We start from the raw sequence: 22,688 nt of genomic DNA on the forward strand, positions 1-22,688 counted from the left end.
CACAGGGGTGATTTGGTGATGGGAAACCCGTGGGGATTACAATTGAGATGAAAAAATAATGTGCAAAATGATGTAAAAATAAACTTTTTAATAAAAAAAAAAAAAAGTAGCCTGAGTTCTAAGGTTACTTATACCCACTAATTGATTTTTGTGATCAGTTTAATAACTTTTAAGTTTGTCTAGACATATGATATGCATTTAAACAGTGTAATTTTGAAAGAAAAAAAAACTAAAGCAGAATTACTAGTATGGCATATAGATTGAAAGCAAAACTGACTTTTTTTAAAGCTGATTATCTAAGCTTTGAAAATCTAATGCTGGATATATTTTCAGAGTAGGTGGGTTTTCTTTATCACTGTAAATTGTAGCTAGCATGTGACCCTTCTTTATTTTTTAGTCTCTGTAAAATTGACTTTGGTTTACACCTAGATTTAAGTACCTTGTAGAGAGAAACAGAAGGCACAGCTCCTTTTTTCAGCTTTCTTCTTATACCATATGACTCAAAGTCACTTTCTTGAAAATGTTTGGAACATAGTATAGCACCTGGTCCTGGGATCCAAATCTTTTTGCTTCTGGGGTCCACACGATTAACAGCCCTGATCCATTTTGAGCGCTGTATGGTATCAGTTGGAAATCTATAGCAATCATATTAAAATTTCATTAATATGAAAATAAAATGGTAATATAAACATTAAAACCACTTAAATTTACTTAATCTGATGTCATTTTTTAAAGTTCTTTGATTTTTTTTTTATCCTGAAGTTTACTATCTATGCAATCTCATTTGTTCCAATTTGTATGGAAGCAAATTAAATATCCTATCCTGTTAAATATCCTACCATATTTTGTCTTCACTATCTATAATTAACAGAATCTGCTCAAATGTATAATGTGTCTTTTCCTTTCCTGTGGCAATTTTAAACAATGTCTATAAGTTGGTACTCCTCTTTTCAAGAGTGGAGCCTAATTTCTCTCCCTTGAGTATGAGCTGAGAAGTTAGTGATTTGCTTCTAAGGAATATATAAAAAAGCAGAAGTGAAAGAGGCAATGAGACTAGACCTTGAAAGGCATCTAGGCTTCCTCCTTACTCTCTCTATGGAATGGTATTCTCTGGGGGAGGTTACCTGCCAGAAGCAGCCATAAAGAGAAGGGCCATTTAGCAAGAAACTGAAGCCTCCAGCCAAAGGCCATTTGAGTGAGCCTTTTTGAAAGTAGATCCTTCAACCTCATCAAGCCATCAGGTCATTGCAATCCTGGCTAACATTTTACTGCAATCTGTATAGTCAATTAACCCATTCCTGAATTCTTGAACCTCACAAATTACATTAGATAACATTTCAAGGAAATTTATTATTCACCATTAGAAAACAAGTACATTTCCTGTATTTAATTTTCCTATTTTACTTTCTGAAAAGCACTGTTTTTTCCCTAGCCTTGAGTATAAAATTATCTTGCATTTGTTTCCCAATCCCAGCCAAATTATTAAATTTAGAAATGAATAAGGAAAAAAGGCTTGAGAAACTAATGCAATGAAAATCACAAAACTATTTGTTCTGCACCCTTTTATTCATCTTGGAGACAGATCTGTAGGTAGCTGTATGACTTTTACATGTTTTTAATTCAGACTTTTTTAACTTAAACTTTAAAGCATCACATTTGGTAGGAACTGAAACTGATGTAAGTTTTCACTTTTCTCAGTTGTCACAGAAACAAAACAGCAGTATAATAAAACAAGACTCTAAGATACTCTCTTAATCATCCTGGGGAAAAGAAAAGTGAATTGTAAAATTCACCTGTATCTGAACCTCAGTCATCAATATCTTTGTTCAGCCAGATAGCATTCCACAGATCTTTCACTCGTTGAGCCTCCTCACAAGGCTGCAGTAAGAGCACAGGAGGCAATAACTGCATTCAATAGCACTATGTAACTTGTAAAACACGATCTAAAGTTTGTTTTGTCTAAGAACAAATCATTCCACTTCCAGGCCTTTCTTTTTATTTGTTGTTCCAGAAATATGATGGTGCTACATGATCAAGAAAGAATATATATGAATTATTTTATCCAAAAGGTGAGCCAAATCTATTTCTTTTCACTGGGCTCTCTCCTTAGCTAAAGGTTTGTTAAGAACCTTTTCCACCTAGTGGCTATAGTCTAACTATGTATGCCAAGGACACCAAAGGTTGGCTAGTCCAGCAAGTCACATTACTAGCCTGATCCTCACGGATCCTCAAAACTTTTCAACTGGCATGTCTACAAGTACAGCTTAGCAAACTCCTCAGTCCATGGGGGTGAAGTGGGCTACCTGGAGCCCTAAAATAGTTACAGCAAGCCATTCCCAAACGACTTTCTTGGTTTACCCCAACATTTTAAATAAATATTTTCTAAGACTAAAATAAGAATTATTTTATTATAAACAAGATTATAATTAGTCTCACTAATTTGACATCTGGACAAAATTTAAAATGGTAATAACTGACACTGCTTTTAAAACATTTACTTTCTACTACATATATGTCTGAAAAATTTAGTTTGTCTCTAAAACCTTTATAAGGGATGTTTTTATCTTTTTTACCCTACTGTTTTATTTAGGAAATAAATATCTACTGGTACAAGAGTAGGTACCAGTAGATAGTGGAAATCAGAACTCATGTTCCCCAGTCTAAAGCTACTTCTGAAAAAGCTACTTTAGAAATTTTGAAAATTTTCAAATCAACCACCACTCCATATACCCAGCAATGAATTAATTTACACTCTAATACAGAACTCAAGTTCCTTCCCTGGTGGAACTCTGGTGGACTCTGCCATTTTTCAAACGATAGGCAGGAATTTACCTTTTGATCCCTGCACATCAAGTATTTTCCAGAAAAGCAAATTAACAAAACTGCTGGGATTTCATTACCACAGAAGGGTAAACTGTCACGATACCTGTAACTTCTAAAGAAAACAGAAATCTGAAACCAGGCAAAATGTTAACACTTGCTTAATCCTAGTGCTGGGTACACAGCTATTTGTTAAGTATTATATTTTACCTGTTAGCGTGTTCGAAATGTTTCATAAGTGTTTAAATATAGAATACATTACAACAATTCAGGCAAAACCCTTTCCAGACTATTTTATATACACATACAAATATATATAGCTTTGGTAATACATTTCTTAATCTTTTTATACCAACAATAAGAAAATTAATCAACAGATCACTTTAATTTTTAACATGTAGTTCCACTTCACATTTAGCCACTTTTATGCATCTGGACAGAACACCAACATTCTTGAAATAATAGTTTTCACACCTTTGAGTCATTTTATTTCTTGTTTTTCACCAGAGCTCCCTTTTTATATCTTGTAGCTTCTTTTGAAATTCTGGTGATTGTGTTGGGGGGGGTATTGGGGGAAGGTTTCATAGATACTATTAAAGCTAGAACTGATGTGTCAATAGGGTTATGTGACGCAGACAGTGGCCACTCAAGTCACATGCAAAAATACACAAATATAAAATAGCCATTTGCATCTTACTGGCTGTTAAAGCACTGAACAGCATTTGGAGGCTAAAGAGGGTTGGGAGTACAGAGATAGCTAGGACCTATTACAGAAGGGCTGGAAAGGAAACTAGAGGTCAGATCACAAAGGACCTTATCTGCTAATAAGCTTTGGAGCCCCCTTCAGGGTGACTGGCCACCACAGAAGGCTGTACTCATCTCCTGAGATATAGCGAAAAAAAAATTTGATTTTTATTTTTATAATTTAGTTTGTCTCTAAAACCTCTATAAGGGAGGTTTTTATCTTTTTTACCCTACTGTTTTATTTAGGAAATAATTATCTACTGGTATAAGAGTAGGTACCGGTAGATCGTGGAAATCAGAACTCATATTTCCCCAGTCTAAAGCTACCTCTGAAAGCTACCATCCTTTGTTTTATAGAATAGTTGTCCCTTTGTATCCTGAGAGGGATTGGTTCTAGGATCCCACTTATACTAATATTTGTGAGGCTTAAGTCCCTAATATAAAATGTGGTTATTTGCATATACCTTATGTACATCTTGTATTTTAGATCATGCATAATATCTAATACAATGCAAATGGTGTATAGATAGTTGTTACATTGTTTTACTTAGGGAATGATGACAAGGGAAAAAGTCTGTACATGTTTTGTACAGGTGCAACTATCATAGGCATAACTATATAGTACATATTTTTCCAGGTTAGTTAAACCTGCAGATGTAGAGTTCTAGACAATTGTGGACTGACTGTATCTATCATTACACTACTTGTATATGTAATTTATAAAATACTGTGCACATATCAAATTGTACTTAAATTTCTTTATGGAGAGTTCCATAATCAAAAAATTTGAAGATGGCAGCCTCAGGCAGTAAGTTTACTAATCCTCTCCTTCCCATATAAACTTTTCAGTGAGTCCTTACTTCAGATGGGTATAGTTTTGTTAGGTCTCACAAGATCCTAAATTCCTTTTCCTGTCTCTAGTCCCTCCTGTTGCTCTTATAAACTTCTGGCTGTCAAGTGGAAAAAGATGATTCCCTCCCATTCACATGAAAGTGTTTGTTCTATGTTCAACAGTACAAATAGGGAAAGTAATTCAGGTTGGAAGAGCCGTATATGAGAGCCTTCACAGAGGAGCCTGGACTCATTTAATAGTCACTAAAGAGCCCAAGGGATTAAATTTCCCTCTTGGGGGACCACCAAAATAAAATGTGCATTTTTAGAAAAATGACTTCCAGGAATCTGGAAAATGGAATGAATGGGGAAGAAAAGAAGCTAAAAGTGCAATAGCAGACTACAGTAATAATAGCACCACTTTCTTTTCCATTAAAATCTAACTTTGGTCCTTAATATATGAAAAACAAATGATTTCAATGAGTTCTTCCTTATTTAAGGAACCTAGAAAGAAGGTAGGAGAGAAGTAAGGCATCAAAAAGCTAAATAAGTTAGAGAAACAAAGAGGGAGAGTGTGTCAAAGCCAAGGGAAGTGAGAGTTTCAAGCAGTCCATAGGATTAAGAGTTTAAAAGAAGTCAAGAGGGCTAAGAAGGGCCACTTGGATTTGCAAGATTACCGGTGACCCTTGTCGATGCTGTTTCTTTAAAGCATTGGTGTCAGACATTTGGAAATAGCAGGTTGAAGAATTAACAGGCCTTAGGGAAGTTGTATGCTCCAGTTTTGAGGAGCCTGGCTATACATGGAAGGAAACAGAAGGTTGTAAAATGAAAAGGGACAGGCTCAAGGGTTTGTGTCTATGTCTAAAAATGGAAGTAGTTAAGCATGTTCAGGATTTCCTAGTTACTTTAGGAAAGTAATTAGTAGTTTAAAATAAAAAAGGAAAGGGAACAACTGAGGGGGGAATGGCAGGGGAGAAGGACACATTTATAACAGCTTAGATGGTGGCATCAACCCTATTTAAAAATAAGAACAACTATAGAAAAGTCAACCAAACACAGCTGAGAGTTTGACATTTTAACTTTCAAAAATAATTTGTGTCCAAGCTACTTTCTCCACTCTGCACTTTCTATCTTTTCACATTTTCCCACACTATTCCTATTTAATTGAAAGCTTCTTCCACCCTACCTGCCCAATACAGCTAACATTCAAGGTCCAATTCATTTTTCCTCTGTATTTCACTTTTTTTTTTTTTTTTTGCTGTTAGGATCTGTTTCACTTACTTTTCCACTTACATTATGCCTTGAACATTGACTGGAAAGACTTGTAGCAATGTGGAACATAAATGTGGGTTCAAGTTAGCTAGGACTGACAATCTGCCCCAATCAAATGAACCTGCCCTGCCATGATCAAATCCAGCCCAACCGGACAGGGCTTGGTAGAGCTCAGCTAATACTACTCAACACCTTGCAAGATAGAGAGCAGTGGTGAAAGCTGATCTATACTCTTGCTCCAGCTCTACAGCACGGAAGGGAAGAGCAAGCCTTCCAGAACTCTCCCAAACTGCGCTTCTTACTCCTCAAATATTAAGACCACCTAGAGAAGCAAGAACTTTCGGGTACCTCTGGCCCAAAGTCACTAAGCAAGAGTTAGGCAACAAGAAAAGAATCAGCAATTTGGTGGTAAACACTGACAGCGAGGAGCATAAAAAAAGCCTCCACTCTCCAAGTTCACGACTACCCTTTCCCCGCCTCGCATTACGCACGTCGCGTCGACCGCGCGACGGCCTCTCCGGCCCCGCCCCACCCTGGCCTACTGCCAGCTTGGCTATGCATGGAGGTAGACGTCGCGTAGGCTGCTCTCACGCACTGGTGGAAGGAGAGGCCGCGCTCCCGGCTCAGCACGGTGTCCCGGGTGCTGCAGCCCACTGCTGAGCAACTGCGGGTCATCTTGTTACGTGGGGCTCCACTTTCGGTGCTCGCGAGACAGCATGAATCACGATAAACTTAGCTCCGCCCGTTGACTCGGCAACCACGACCTTTATTTGTCGGGGAAGGCGGGCTTTTAAGGCGCAGGGCTCCCTCCCTCCCTTTCCTTGGGCGTGGCGTTTGACGCCGTGACCAATCACAGATCACGTCGAGCTGTCGAAGCCAATCAGGGAGTCTCGGGGCACTACGCCTCGGACTACGCTGTTTCTCCCTCACTGCTCAAGGGTGGTTAGTGCGTTTTGCTGCGAGGGACTCATTTTCCTGCTGTTTTCACCCAGTCTGGTTATATCCGCTGCCATCGTGCTTTTTATGAATCGGAGCCTAACAATGCGAAGTAAAAAGGCAAAACCAAAGTTAAATGAGAATCCAGCTGCGAGCTCTGAAAGTGTCAAGAGGATGTGATAGAAGGAAGGTATCTGAAGAAGTGGGATAAACGCGGTGCCCTAGAAATGTGGAAGATAAAATTGGGTCACAAAATAACTTATTTACTGAAAGCATGTCACGCAGAGATTCTGTAAGAGGGGATGGTATGGTTGCCGGCGGGTTTGTGACCCCAGAGGGTGAATGATAGCTTCAATGGGGTACGTCGTCTTTTCATTCAGAAAACCTTTTCCTGCGAAACCCCGGAGAATTAAGAGGGAAATAAGGGAAGGGCTTTGGGGTCCTCGGGGAATCTCATGACCTTGTCGGAACTAGTCATTGGCGATTATAGAACAAGAGGAAGGACAGTGAATTGGTTTTGTTTGGGACTTGGGGCATCCTGGATAGCTTTCAAATGTGAGACGATCTTAGAACCATGCCTTTGTTTTCAGTTTTCATAGACGAAACAATGCTTCATCCTTAACGTTCGGGGACCATTGTAATAAATAGAAATGTCTGTAGTTTTTCTTTCTTTCTCTAGCTCTCAACGATGCCAGTATTTCCAAGAAAAATGCTTCATTTTCTCCTTCATCTTGTTCAAATTCCAGCCAAGACTCATTTCAAGGTATTACTTATTCAACACCTGCTTTCACTGTAATGTATTAACATCTTATTGAAATGAAAATAACAGTTTTTGCTTTTTTTTTAACCTTCCTTAACAGAGTGTCTTCCCATGAGTTTTGGAAAAATTGGTTCATGGGGGTTGTGCTTGTAAGGCTTTATGGATTTAAACCATTATCAGTTGATAGAGTAAACCTCCTTTAGTACTCAACCAATTAAGATCAGAACGAAATGAAATTAAAATAAGTAACAGTTTGTGGGCAAACTTTTGTATACATAAGAATGCAAATTCTAAGCCACATACCAACTCCTGTGGGTAATCTCTTGGAGTACCAGATTCTTTCCAAAGTGGCTATGCCATTTTATATCCCCCTGATCAGTGGATGAGGGTTCCACTTTCTCCACATTCTCCTGGGTGTGAAATGGCATTGTGGTTGCTTTATTTTTCAGGACTCAGAGTCTGTAGTGAACATGCTAAATAGGGTACACTTTTGAGTGCATTGACATTGTCCAAGGTGAATTTTTCTTCTCATTCCTTTACCCACAAATACTTAACATTTTCTTAGCAAAATTGTAGATTTGAAAGAAGTAAGCCTATGGGTAAGATGGGTGTTATGATTTGACATTTTGGTGAGGTGTTCGATTCAGAGAATGATTTAGCTCTGAGAAATGTTTCACCAAAGCTCCCAGCAGGTAAAGGTTACATTTTTTTTTTTTAAGATTTATTTATTTGTACAGAACTGGGGTACAGCCCAGAGATGCGGAGGGTGAGAGAATTCACCAGAGACAGAACGGGGAGCAGAACAGGCAGATCGACGAAGTACACTGCTGAGGGGAGCAGCGAGCGGGTCAGGAGAGGTCTGCCACGCCATGTGGTCGCCTCCGGGGCAGGCGGGAATCGAACTCATGCGGAAGTGGCTTAAGCTTCTTAGTGCTGTGCTTTAACCCGCTGCGCCAGCAGGGAGGACCAAAGGTTACATTTTAAAAGGACAATTTATTAGGAAAAGTCGAAAGAAGAGATGAACCTGCATATTCACAGATGGGCAGGAGAGCTACGTTTGCCAGTGCAGAAATTGTACTGATACAATTTTTTGGGAGGGGTTTATTCCTTTGTGGAATTGTTATCTATTAATTATTGTTAAATTAATTACTTGTAGTGTATGACTTGGTAAAACTGATGGTTCTCTCTGGCCTTCTGTCTCATTTCCCCACCTGTGGTCTGCATTTGCTCCGGCAGTTGGAGCTTAAGTACTTGTTTTGTTGTATTGGTTTAACAACTGTGCTTGTCATTTCTTCCCCTACCTCTAGTTTCTGGTCTTGTGATGCCTCCCTTCTCTCCATTCCATATTTTTTGCTGTTCGTCTCCATCATATTGACTGCTCAGAATCTTTGCAGTTTTATAATTTCTAAAGTAAAAGTGGTTAGTATCCCTTTCGATTTTAGTTACCTTTAAATGGTCCCTGCCTGTCTGGGGGGTGTATTAAATGCTAGATATTTCTTATTAAAGTGGCTCTCGTGACTTCATGGACTGCTGTTAGAATGGATTCAGAGGTGGTGTAACCTGCTGAGAGCCTTAAAGAGGTGAATGTATTTGGGAAGGGAGTTCCAAGTACAGGCACTTACTTTTATCTTTCTTATGGTACAGTTGAACATTCTCTTACTGCCAATTCAGTAAGGAGAAAAAGCAAGCTTTTTTCTTTTTCTGTTTCATTGGCATCTAGATATTAGAGCTGTCCTAAGAAAGCTGATACAATGTGGTTCTCATTTTGATGGCATTTTTCTAGTTATTAATTACAAGTATCTTACTGAGAACTGTTCAGCAAAAAAGATTTACTTAAAATGTTGTAGGCTGGTTGAATGAAAATTACTGAAGCCCCTAGGCCTTCTTAATATTCTTCTAGAGAGAGAAGTAGGTATTCCCTTACAAATGGAACCATTTTTTTAAGTTTTAGTTATGTGTCTGTATTTGTCTATAACTCTCGTATGTTTTTTTCATGTTGCTATTTTTATTGTTTTTCTGATAAAATTGAGGTTCTTGGTTTGGTCATTTGATTATATCCTTGCTTTCTTGAATAACTTCATATCCAGTGATTAAAACTTTTCACTGCTGTTCACATAATGAACTGCTGTGATTATTAAATATGTAAATGAGGATATGTAAGCTGTATTAAAGATGTTGTATGCAAAATGTTTTGACCATTACATAAAATTTTTAAAAATCTCTTTTAAGCACAGCATTCTTGGCGATGTTGGGAAAAGATTCCTGGGTCTTGGAAGATAACACTCAAAATCTACAGGGTAGGTAGTATCTCTTTCTGTTTTAAATATATTACATGTTCCTAGAATGATTATTACATATTCCTAGGATGATAGCAGTTAATTTGAAATTGATTATCCACATAAAAAATGAATTTATAAGACTAGTGAAATCTACTTTTTTTAAAAAAAAGGTTTGTTTTGTTTGTTTTATTTACTTATGCATTCAGGAACTGGGGTATAGGCCAGAGTTGAGGAATGAGAGGATTCACCAGATACAGAGTGGGGAGCAGAACAGGTAAATTGACTGAAATACACTGCTGAGGGGTGTAGTGGGCAAGACTTCTGCTGCACCATGTGGGTTAGCTCCTTGGCCAGGGATTGAACTCTGCTGCAGTGACTACTGATAGCTCTATAGTGTTGAGACTTAACCCCTTGTACCACCAGAGAGGCCCCCTCCAATTTTTAAGATGTATTTGTTTATGCATAAAAGAATTGGGATCTAAGCCAGAGTTGCAGGGGGGTGAGTGGGGGGAGGCAAGAGGAATCATCTGAAATAGAATGGGGAACAGAGATACTGACATACATTGCTGAGGGGAACAGTGGATGAGACAGGACAGGTCTACTGTATTGTGTGGACCAGCTCCCTGGCCAGGGGTTGAACTTGTGCTGCAGTGGCGTTGATAGCTTGATAGTGCAGAGACTTTTATCCCTGTGCCAGCTGGGAGGCCCAGGGAATGTTTTACTTTTTTTATAGTATAGAATCTCAATAATTGGTCACTTGGGGGTGGCCAGCTAATGTCTACTGAATAGTTATTTGGCGGGGAGCTATTGAATAGTTAAATGCTAGAAATCATCACACACAGTTTTTGGTTTAACTAGTTTTCTCGCAACCAATCCTATGAAAGCAAATAAACTCAGCTTTCCAGAATTGATATTGTCCTTGTGGTGTCCCTGCCCTTTTGTCACATTCTTACTCTGCTAGAACCTTTGTTATCCTGATACAATGAAATGTATTTGTAATAAAATATCAAGAATAATAGTAAAATTAAAAATACAAAGATCTACTACAATGCATGTGCAAAACTGATTCAATCTTGCTGAAATGTTCATCCTTTGGGTTCTTTTTTATTGTACTTCAGAAAGTGTTTGGTGTTTTGGAAATTATTGGTGACAAAAGGGAAGTTTTGAATTTTTCCCCTAAAATTTAACAAATTAAGGAAAACTTAATAGTTTAAAATAAGTCACTTAACAGTGGTGTAAGAGAAGGACATTGATTTATGGGAGATTTCAGCTCTTCACCATGTGAACCCCCTCTCCATAGGCTGCCTGAGTGCCACGCAACATAACATCTGGCGTTCTTGAGAGGGAATGCTCCATGCAAGAAAGGACAAGATGGAAGCTTGTCTTTTAAGGTTAGTATTGAAAGTGACATAGCATCACTTCTAACCTGTTCTGTTGGCTGCAGAGATCTTTCTTTGTACCCTGTAGGTTGGAATTATGTAAGGGTGTGAATACCAAGAGGTGGGGGAATCACTGGGGACCAACTTGGAGACTGGCTACCATGCCATTTAAGTACTTTTTTTTTTTAATTTGAAGATTAAGTTTATTAGAAATAGACAGGAGAGGAAAAGACACTTACATAGACACAAGCGGGCAGAAAGAGCTGCCCCAGAAGGGACAGGTTTGCAGAGAGAGAGACCTGCACGGTTGCAGGCAGGCAGCTTTTGGAGAGCAGCCTTGGCTGAGAGAGGTCAGTGCAGAAAAGTCTCAGCGTGGTCAAGGGCAGGCAGGAGGCTGCTGCCCTGCAGGGGGAGAAAGTGGGTGGAAAGAAGCCCCTGCAAAGGCGCAGGTGGGCAGAGGAGCGGCTCCGTTTAAGTACATTTTTAACAGTTGCATTTGCTGAATCAAGGGATTGAGTAATTGCCCCCACAGGTCAAACAACTAGAACTAGAAAAGCATATATATCCAAATAACTGCTTTTTTCTAAGGTCACAGTTTTGTCCTGTATGTATATAAATTATTTAAAGGATGCTGCAGATACTTCATTTGGAAATTTTCTAGAATTTTACAAGAAAATAAGTCATAATTGAGTGTCCCTTCCCCTCGTATTCTTGGGGTTCAGATTGATTTGAAAACGTTGAACTTTGTATTTAGTATTTGAAAGAATGTAGTCCAGTTACTTACAGGTAGGGGTGCAGATTGATTTAAAAAAGTTGAACTTTGTATTTAGTATTTGAAGGAATGTAGTCCACTTACTTACAGGTAGTTGCACAAACATTTGATAGAGGATAAAGTTGAAAATATGCAGCAACAGCATAAAGTAGTTTGCTCTTTTCTCAAAAACATGATTTTTATCCAATATGGTGAATATAGTTTCTTTCTTCTCTGATTCAAGGCTTCTCTATATCTAAAATTTACAGCTAGCTGGTCAGGCAATCAGAATTTTCCTAAATGGCAGAATGCTAATTAATACCTGCAATTTATTATAAACTGGTGGTTTCTTTCTCATCACTGTTCAAAAGTGTGATGGCAGAGACAGTATTCCCCTTTTTCCTTTAAAGTTTTAGTGCTTGTGATAGAAATCTTACCTGATGACAAGCACCACATGTAAAGCAAGCCATAACTAGTTTTGAAATAGATACTAAGATATGGTTACCATTTTCATATTGGGTTTGATGCTAAAGAAGATACATCCAAGTTCCCATAAGGTAATCTTTACAAAGTAGACAAATGATATACTTGAAGTTTTTCTTAAGAGTTTTTCCTAATCATAGTAAAATTAGAGTTCTTGTCTATCCTGCATGAGAGAATTGAAATTTATAGAAATGTGTATTTCTTATGTTTTATTGAAAGGTTAAAATATTATGACTAGAGCTTCAATGGAAAATAAGGAAGTATAAATGTCCAATGATTAAACTTTTCCACTGCTGTTCACATCATGATTTGTTGTGATTAATGTATGTGGATGAGGACATAGATAAAGAAAGTCATACGGATTATATATTTGATGTTTTTACACACTGATTTGTCTGTAAATATTTTTCCTTTAGGAATAAAAATTACAGGGTGCTTTTCTTTGAAAACATCGTCAGATTTATCTGATCAAGAATTCATACAAAATTCATCAAAGATTCATATGATATGGTAAGGAGTTCATAAATAGTATTAAAAATGCAAATAGGATATTACACTCAGTTTTTTTCTTCTCTCAGCTTGCAAAGATAACATGGTTTCAAAAGTAATTTTTCAAATAAATAGATTGATTCAGGATAGACAAATGGGGTGGGGAGGCAGGACTTTAACTTTTAGTAGTCAAGCTTTTCAGCTCCTTAAATTCTTAGAGATCACTTGTCTGTCAAAGTTTGCTGAGCTATTGGATATTCTATAGATGATTATTTGATATGTCAGTGGAGGACCATCATAATTTAAGCTTTGTTCAAAAAGGCACTTGATTAGAAGCTGGAATCTCAAATCTAATATTAGTTTTGTCTTTAATTAGGCATTTTGAGAAATACTAAGCGGACAAATTCTTATGACTACTTAATGTTGACGTAAGTTTTCTACTTAAATTTCTACAAACATAAAAGTTGATATAAGCTTCATGGATGGTCCTTTAACCTGAAGATTTATAGAATAAATGTATTTAAAAGTAATTTTAAAATGACTTTAATGGGATAGATGTTGTTTTGCAGTAATAAATATGTACTGGCTCCTGTCATATAAACTGAACACATGACAGCTTTGTTTCTTAACATGATAGTAATATTGAAAATCTGATCATCAGCAAAGCAGTCCAAACTTAACTCTTGCAGTGCTCAGGATATTTTAAATAAGGGGAAGGTACCTAAATTGTCAAAAAGATGTCTTTGGATTGCTAGCAAATTCCCATTTGAAGAATTCTACATTACGCTATCTCCAAAATCCTAATTCCAATAAGTAAGTCAGAGTCTTAGAATTATCATTCCTTTGAGCAAAATTTTAGTTTCTATTTGATCTAGGACTAGGCTTGGCTAGTTCTGAAATCTCTTTAAATTTGTCTTTTCTTTTTATATACAGGTAACCCTTACTTATTTTGCAGTTTCAATCTCATCAGATATAAATTTTCAGTTTTAATTTAACACCAGCCCCCCCACAACATAGTTGAAATTTCAATTACCATAACATTACTAAATTGTTGCTTCAACTTTGCTGCAAGCTCTTTAGGCCACAAAACACTTTGCCAATAAAAAGATGAACATTGTGATCAGTAATCAGTTACATCACTTTCAAAGTGTTGATTGGTTACTTAGCATCTGTTAGTTTGCCTACAAACAGTAAAACATGCTTGTATTGCTTCCTTGTCAATTAGTGATAACCCCATGTAACATTTTACAGATATGACTTGGGAATTGGTCAACAAAGATGACAGGTCTGCAGAAAATCAAAAAGTACAAAACTGGACAGTGAAATTGGATGTGGTGAGAAGATTTGAAAATGGTGAACAACAAAGCAAAGCTAGGAAGAGACCTCAACCTGCATGAAGCTATAGTACAAACCTTATTTTAAGTGTGGTGAATATAAAAAAACAAGATAAAGTTTAAATTGTACTAGGGACAGAAGACAGCTTATGGTTGAAATGGAGTATTTACTGCACTTGGGATTAATCAAAAATAAATCTCAATTTGACCAGCATTCAAGTCAAAGCATTCAAGTTAGTTGCTATGTTGAAGGAAAATGGTTATACAAGGAAAGTGAAAAAGAACATTTTACTGCTGATAAAGGCTGCATTCATCACTTCAGAAGTCAGTATGAATTGATTAATGTAAAGTTTGGTGAAATTGCAAGCTCAGATAAGGATGCTACAGTGAAATTTTCACTTAGATACAACAACTACAGGCAGTCTTACTTTTTGCATGTAAAAAAAATTTCCCAGGATTTAGGTGGATTGTAAATCAAGTTAAAGAAGATACATATAGGTGACCATGGAATGTTAACACTGCTGCCATTCAAGAAGCAGTTCTAGATAGGCAGTCAGAGAAATGTAATGAGAACAAACATGATGGTTGAGGAATGCATTTTATAATGGATGGACAAGTCAAAATGATGCTGGTGAAAAACTTCACATTATAGGGATTCTCCAAGGTATTTTCTGACATTGAAAGTGCAAGGATAAAGGGCCCTCTCAGGTGGCACAACAACATGTTAAAGCTTAGCACTAGGAAGGTAGTCACAGCTGCTTCAGTGAGTTAGATCCCTGGCTAGGTGGGTGACCCACATGGTACAGCAGACCTCTCCTGTTTCCCCTGCTGCTCCTCTCAGCAGTGTACTTCTGTTTACCTGTTTTACTCCCCACTCTGTCTCTGGTGAATTAGTTAACTGCCCCTGCACCTCTGGCCTGTACCCTAGTTCTGTACATCTTTACAAAAAGAAATAAAATAAATAAATCTTTACAAAAAGAAAGTGCAAGGATAAAATTCTGAAAGATGGTTAAGCCTTAGAAAGGAATGTGACAGTTTACCAAAGTATAGAAAAAATGCTCACTCCATGTTGTAAATTCAGAAGAAAGCAAGCACTGTTCAAATTTCTTGATTTTTTTATAAAGAAATAAAACAGTATGCTAATATTTCTATTGTTTCAAATATTGTTTTTACTATTTTTTACACTTACAATCAACACTGAGAGGACTTTTTAATATTTTCATGAATGTTAAAGTCACAGAACAATCAGATTATTAATTCCATAGGTTATACTGTTTTGCAATTGCAGCTGGCATAAAGCAAGGACTGCCTGCATTTGAAATAAGCTGGGAGTATAAGTCAAGTGTAGAATTGGCTGGATGTTAGCTTTATGATAACCCGTTATAATTAACATTTCATATTGCCTTTGTAGTATCTCAAGACCTCTAAATAAAAATTTACAATGAATGTCTCATGGTCAGACTGAGCATTAATCCATCTGTTGGCAGAATTCTATGGAATAGAATAGGGATTGGTAAATGTACCCTATGAAGGGCTATATATAGTAAGACTATATAGTGAGGCCTACATAGTAAATATGCCTTGCAGGTCATAATGTTTTCTAGCAACTCTTTAATTTTGCCTTGATACAAATAAAAACAGCACTAGGTAATATGTAAACCATTGAGCACTGATATATTCCTATAAAATTAGATGCTGAAATTTGTTTTATATAATTTTTTTCATATCATGAAATATTTTGCCATTCTTAACTCAGAAGCTACAAAGGGGTAGTATTTAGATGAAAAATAGGAATATATAGGCCATTGAATAATGTTTAATTTTGATGAGAAACCCAGCTGAGGTTTGATTTAAGGGTAATAGGGAACTAACTGGTTTCCTGTTTTCCTCAAGTTGCTATTTCCAAGAATAAAGACATTGAAGACTTAACAGTTTTATTATACAGTTGTATTAAATGTAGTCTAAAGAATGCAACCACTGTTTGAATCTTTGAGTTTTAATGAGCTGTTCATACTAGTGCCCAGATCTAGGCTGTTGGGGTTGGGGCAGTTGGCAGTTAGGGAGTTCGACATTTCCTGTTGACTCAAATCATGGTCCCACTTTTAAACTGGATTTTTATTAGTACCTCTGTATCAGCTGGTTCTTGAGCTAATAACTAAGAATGAAAGGCCTTTTAAAGACATAATTATTGTAGCCTAAACAATCAGTTGAGCTATTTAGTCCTTTAGAAATAAATTTGACTTTTAAATTCAACCACAATACTCAAAAGTGTATTGGAAAGAATGTAATGAATACAAAAATGTGCTTACTCTCTAGTACTTAGAGATACATTGTATTAATTTTTGTTTGTAAAAGGAAAAGAAACATCAGTGAAGGTGATTAGCAAAGGCTTCAGGAAAGAAGTGGGTGTTAAGGGACTTAACATAACTTACAGAAGTGAAGAGGTGGGTTTGGGTTGAATTCAGGTTTTCATACTTCCAACGAGTGGTTTTCCTGTCTTCCTTTGCTGCAAAATAATTCCTCCCTAACCTAGGAACTACTCCAGGCAACGCACCTAATTAGATGCCAGGCTTTGGAGAAACTGATAAAATTAAAGCGACTGATGAGAAATGCCATGAAATCGCAAATAAGCTATACTTCATCCCTATGCCACAACAAACAGCCTTTGGGTATGATCTGGTCTTTTCATTTGAAAGTTGTCAAAATGCAACCAAGTTGTGGAACCAAGTAAGCAATTTTAAGAAACCCAGTCTGTCTAGTGCTGATGTCTCAGGGGCTGCTGACATCATCGGTCTAGTGCTACGTGGCATTACTTTGGGTGACCGGTATTCCCCGGCCAGACAACTACACCCAGCAGAGCTTTTCCCTTTTCCGTAGACCTAGTTCATGGCTGCACTCCATGTGCAGCTGTTCAAGACAGCTTCCAGGGCTTGAAAATGCGCACAACGCACAAACGCGACCCACCATCCTTGGAGCGCGCTGGGCAGGAGGCGGCCGCTGCCCCCGGAAGTGCCTTGGCGGGTCTTGCGCCGGAGTGGGCGGGGCGAAGCGTCGCTCCCGGAAGCGTCAGCTGGCTGGGCGGGCGGGGCTGCGGCTGCCACGTTGGAACGGAACGTGGAGGTGGCCCTGGGCCGGGAGGAGGGGCGGTAGCGAATGCTGGGAGAGTCCGACTGGTGCCGCGCTAACGCAGGAACCGGTCGCCGAGAGTCCCCGCCAGGTACGTGTGCCTGTGCTCTCCTGTTCTCTCCGCTGCCCTTCGCACCTTGAGCTAGAGCCCCGGCAGAGCTGGGACTCCGACCGTGGTCTCCGTTGTCCCCGCCAGTCCGCGGCCCGGTCTCTGGTGGCGGCGCGCCCCTAGTCTACGTTTCAGGCCCAGCAGGACAGCTCTTGGCGTCACTGCTGCTTTGGGAATCGCGCCGATCGGCGTTCGCCGGCGTTACCACTGCTGAGCAGGAGTTCTCCTGAGGCTTGCGACGGGGTGTCCTGCCGGGGGTAACTGGGAGCCTGAGGTTAGGAGACCTTCAGACCCTGGTACACAAAGAGGTACAGTCTCCAAGGGCGGGGGAAGGAAATAACTACGGGATTCCTGTGGTTGTCGTTAGTTTGGTTAGGATTTTTTGTTTGTATGTAAAGATTCGCAGGTTTTAACTAAAGGCTGTCAATTTTAAGGGTTCTAGTCGCTAATTACAGCCTGTCACCTAAGGAAGTCTCATTGAGTGGTGTATGTTTTTGCGAATAACTTATCATAGTAAGAGGTTAAATTTCCGGACCAGCACAAAACAAATGAAAAGATTGCCTTGGTTTGGGCATTCAAAACTTTTCTGGGAACTCGGGGAACTTATTTCATTTAGCTCATCGGAAGTTGTAGTAGTCTGTCACAAATCCTTCCTCCTAAAGTCTTCTAATTACGGAAAACTGCGATGTGATTGTTTTTATCAACTATACTTGTATTCAATCAGCAATCACGTCCTTGTATCTACTATCCTACTTTTTCTGTACATACTGATTGTTCTAGAGTTGGTCAGCGTTTACTCAGGTTTTTTTTAGTGAGTCTTCTGTGCTCCTCCTTTTTCATCCTTTAATTACAGCACTGGTTAAGTTGTGGTCAGACATCCAAGGGTACTGGAGAAATGTGAGCTTTGACATGGATTTAGAATTTATTCTGCTTAACTTCATGTGCGAGGTCTTCTTCTGAAGCTAATAATTAAGACTAGAAAGAAATTTGTAACCTGTAAAGAGCAATTATTTGTAACCTTTAGGGATTCAACTCCTTTTTGAGGACCTCATTGGTTCTTACTAGAAAAAAGCATATATAGGATTTTCAGTATGTTTTCCTGATATTTACAAATCCTAAATTAAAAGTCCTTTTATGGTGAGATTATTAAATTAATTTTTGCATTGTTTTTAGAAATGTCATTTCTGGATTAAATTTCAGCTCAAAAAGTTTTATTTATTAGACTGAGGATTCTGTGACATCATTTTATTCAATAATCAACTTATATTTTCCCCTTTGATTTAGTTTTGATTTAGTGAGATGTGTCTAGAACATTGGTAATAGTAAGTAAATCCTCTAGAACAAATGTGCCAAACCATCATGTCACATTTTGTCAAACATAGAATAGATTTTTCACTCCCAGGGAGTGCCAGCTGAGATTTGGGAGTGCCAAAGGTTCCAACTTGTTACCTCTTTAACTTTCTTTTCAAGGTAGAGTTAGCTCTATATGTAAGGTAATATTGTAGGGCTGATATTTTTAGAGACTAGACTGGGTTTTAGAATTGCTTTACAAAATTAGTACTTAGAAAATGATCAGAAAGAAAAAAGTTTTCATTTAATTGCATGCAGTTATTGTGAGAGACAGTAACTGAGACATAAATTGTGTTCAGTAGCTAAATGTAATCTTGTAGATTCATTGAAATAGACTTTTAATTCAGTGTTAACTTATGACTTTGGTAATAGCTGACATTTACAAGCATTGCTATTATTTTACAAAGGGGGTAACTTCAACACACACAGTTAAAGTGACATCACTGAAGTCAGAGCCAGGACATGGTGGTGGTGGGACTTAAACAGGATGTTAGCTGCAGACTGGTGTCCTCTATATATTGTATTGTAGTTGACTATGTGCATAAGTCATTGTTCACCTTTCCTTTTATATATCCAGTGATTGCATTCTATGTAAAATAGCTTTGAATAAAAATAATCTGCATAGTATGAATTCTAATCACATATACTATTGGAAAAAATATGTAAAACTTTTAAAGCAAGTCTCATTTGGGAAGTATACATCTGGTTTAATTGAAACTCTCATATTTTCAAGAAAATTAGTTACAACTTAATTGACAATCATGCATCCAGGTGAAACTATATCCACAGCCTTCTTAGTCATTTTATAAAGGTTGCAATGGGAACTTATTTAATTCAGTACTCATTTAATTAGATTCAGATCACACTGTAATTCTAGATCATTGTTGTAGTGTGATTTATTTTGTTTTTTACAGATGGAATTAAAGTCTTATGTTCAACACATTATGGGTTAAAAAGTAGAATTGCTTCAAGTGGAACATGAGTACTAGGACCAAGAAATAAACATCTATAAATGCTTAATTCAAAGTGGGATTTGACCCACTCAATCATTTTATGTTTTCATGAATTTGTCTCTTTCTCTTTCAGCAAGTGTTACTCATTAACTATTGTAGCCCTTGTACCTTTGCTCTTAAAGATACTAACATTCTATCAGTCGTTTTGTTTTTTTTTTTAAAGATTTATTTATTTATTCATACAGATGGGGCACAAGCCAGAGGTACAGGGTTGGTGAGAGGAGTCACCAGAGACAGAGTAAGGAGCAGAACAGGAAGATAGAGGAAGTACACTGCTGAGGGGAGCAGCAGACTGGCCAGTAGAGGTCTGCCACACCTTGTGGATCACTTCCCTGGCCAGGCCCAAACTCACACTGAAGCGGCTGTGGCCAGCTTGCAGTGCTGTGTCCCAACCCATTGCACCATCAGGGAGGGCCCAGTAGGTTTTTTTTTAATAGAAATTTTATTTTTGCTTTTAGGAATTATTATAAAGACATTTTAAAAATCTCCTATCCTAAAAGGCAGGGGGAAGTACACTGGATATGGTGATGGCAAATGGGTGAACTGATGGTGGGAAGCCCATGGGGATTACACCTGAGATGAAAAAGGCACAAAGTGATGTAAAAATAAACTATTATATTATTTAAAAAAAAAATCTCCTTTTTTTCCTCTGTTTTTTCTTTTTTAAGATTTACTTATTTATACATACAGAACTGGGGTACAGGCCAGAGCTGCAGGAGGTGAGAGGATTCACCAGACAGTAGGGAGCAGAACAGGCAACTGACTGAAATATACTGCTGAGGGGAGCGGCAGGTGGTCAGAAGAGGTCTGCCATGCCATGTGACTCACCTGGGACCGAACTGGTGCTGCAGTGGCTCTATTAGCTTTATAGTACTGTGCTTTAACCTGTTGTGCCAACAGAGAGGGCCCTGCGCTCTCCTCCCCTACCCTCCCCTGCCCTGCCTTCCCCTTCCCTGCCTTGTCCTCCACTACCTCCTCTCTCCTTACCCCTCTTCCCCTATTTCTTAAATAAGAAAAAATCCTTTAAACAGGTGAAGATTTTTAAAAAATATTTATTATTTATGCATATAAGAACTGGGGTGCTGACCTGGTGTGGTCAGAGGTAGGGGGCTGGTGAGAGGGCTCACCAGAGACTGACTGGGGAACCGATCAGACAGACTGATATACATACACTGTTGAGGGGACCAGTGGGCAGGACAAGAGAGATCTGCTATGCCATGTGGGCCAGCTGCCCCGGCGAGGATCCTGCTGTGGATAGCCTCATAGTGCTGCCTTTTAACCTGTTGTGCCACCAGGGAGGGCCCTAAATAGTTAAGGATTTAGAATCTATTTTTTTTTTTACCTGAAATTGGTCTTTGTAGCTCATTAATATGTCTGCAAATATAAACATTCAAAACCAACAAATCTGTTACCTCACGTGTACTAAGCAATTTTGAGTCCAAGAAAGGGTAAAAATCATAACACTTGATTGAAAAGGACATTATTTGCCTATTTAATGATGCAAGATGGCATAAGTTTTTTTTTTTTTTAAAGATTTATTTATTTATGCATACAGAACTGGGGTACAGACCAGAGGTGCTGGGGCGGTGAGAAGATTCACCAGAGACAGAGTGGGGAACAGAATAGGCTGATTGTGGAAGCACAGTGCTGAAGGGAGCAGCGGGCAGGTCAGGAGAGGTCTGCGGAGCCACATGGATCATGTGGCTCACCACTTGGGCCGTGATCGAACTCACTGAAGCAGCTGCAGCTAGCTTGCAGTGCTTCGTCCTAAAACCTTCTACCGCCTGGGAGGGAGCCAAGATGACGTAAGTTTTTTTTAAAGGAATGGGCAAATATGTTAATAGTATACACTAATGAAATGTTGTAAAGTTATAATATAGAATAATATTTTTCATAAGTTCTTACAGTAATATAGGCAAATACAAACAGTTAAGAGATTTTGTAGATCAGAGTGTATTGAATCATTAGGGCAATGTTCATGAAGGATCTGGGATTTTTAAATATAGTTATCACATTACATGTTAACTTATTTGGTAAGCACTATTTGGGTCTCTATAAAACACATCATCTCATTTGAGCCTCACAGTATTCCACTAGATAACCACTTTTTTAAAAAAAGATTTATTTTTATTTATTTATGCATACAAGAACTGAGATATAGACCAGAGGTGTGAGGGATGGGAGGGTGAGAGGTTTCACTAGAGACCAGACTAGGGAGCAGAATTGGCGGATTTTCAGAAATACACTGTGAGGGGAGCAGGAGAGGTCTGCTGTGCCATATAGTATAGCTTCCTGGCTGGAGATCCAATTCATGCCCCGCCCCAGTGGCTGGCAATAACTTGATAGTACTGAGACTTTAACCCCTGTACCACCAGGGAGGCCTCAAGATTGTTACTCTTACACCCATTTTGCAAATGTAGATATGGGCTCAGAGAAGTTAAATAATGTGTCCTAGATCTCATAAGTAGCAGAATAAATGTTAAATTCAAGGGGAGATTCCAGAGACCTGCTTTTACTCATGTGATTCAACCTCCCAACCCCACCTTTGCCCACCTAGTATAGTTTTTCTAAAATACATTTCTTTTTCTCTTCTTCATGTATTATAGTTACTTTGCCATTAATTATTTCTTTACAATATTAATTTTTTTTCTGTGATTAAAAATTGACTACCGAAACTTGTAGTAACATGAGCTTGGACTCTGAAACTAGACTTTGGAGTTCAAATCTTGACTCTTTCCTTTACTAGCATCTACAAACTATTTAATACTTTTGTGTTTTAATATTATAAACAATTTGAACACCTAAGACTCAGGGTATATTGTTAGCCTAAGGTCCTCTTAAAGGAAACCAATAGGAGATAAATTTCATCCTCTAAGTAAGAAAATTCACAAAACTGTTAGAAAGCACTAATTATATTTAAATATATGAGACTGACGGGCCCTCCCTGGTGGTGCAGAGGGTTAAACACAGCACTAAGAAGCTAAAGCCACTTCAGCATGAGTTCGATCCCTG

General features: G+C 38.2%; 2 protein-coding genes and 1 long non-coding RNA gene across 12 annotated transcripts in view; 2 read left to right on the top strand and 1 right to left on the bottom strand.

The window, feature by feature from the left end:
* THAP9 (THAP domain containing 9) overlaps nt 1-6,423 on the bottom strand; it is a 13,297-nt gene extending 6,874 nt beyond the window's left edge. Inside the window, exons 1-2 of the mRNA XM_004681162.2 lie at nt 6,263-6,423; nt 440-635 (exon numbers count right to left, since the gene is read on the bottom strand). Coding sequence (XP_004681219.1) covers nt 440-635; nt 6,263-6,342 — 276 coding nt within the window. The 5' untranslated portion in view covers nt 6,343-6,423. The remainder of the gene's footprint in view (nt 1-439; nt 636-6,262) is intronic.
* Nucleotides 6,424-6,588: 165 nt separating this feature from the next.
* Nucleotides 6,589-14,636, top strand: LOC105853528. 3 transcript variants are annotated; one of them, XR_001145371.1, is made up of 8 exons: nt 6,589-6,793; nt 7,283-7,366; nt 8,671-8,782; nt 9,593-9,660; nt 10,943-11,033; nt 12,672-12,765; nt 13,121-13,172; nt 13,996-14,636. It is a non-coding gene; the product is annotated as an uncharacterized LOC105853528 (long non-coding RNA). The 3 variants fall into 3 exon arrangements; XR_001145372.1 differs by lacking the exon at nt 13,121-13,172; XR_001145373.1 differs by lacking the exon at nt 8,671-8,782.
* Nucleotides 14,637-17,117: 2,481 nt separating this feature from the next.
* Nucleotides 17,118-22,688, top strand: part of SEC31A (SEC31 homolog A (S. cerevisiae)) — a 67,852-nt gene continuing 62,281 nt past the window's right edge. For 3 of the 8 annotated variants that reach the window (XM_004681170.2, XM_004681163.1, XM_004681165.1), the window contains exon 1: nt 17,129-17,295. The gene's annotated coding sequence lies outside the window, so the exon portion shown is untranslated. Of the gene's footprint in view, nt 17,622-22,688 lie in introns of all 8 variants that reach the window. The other 5 variants (XM_012724170.1, XM_004681166.2, XM_012724167.1 and 2 more) reach the window with 3 other exon arrangements.

The sequence above is a fragment of the Condylura cristata genome, unplaced genomic scaffold (genome assembly GCF_000260355.1).
Source record: "Condylura cristata isolate star-nosed mole 26May11 unplaced genomic scaffold, ConCri1.0 scaffold00012, whole genome shotgun sequence".
NCBI lineage: Eukaryota > Metazoa > Chordata > Mammalia > Eulipotyphla > Talpidae > Condylura > Condylura cristata.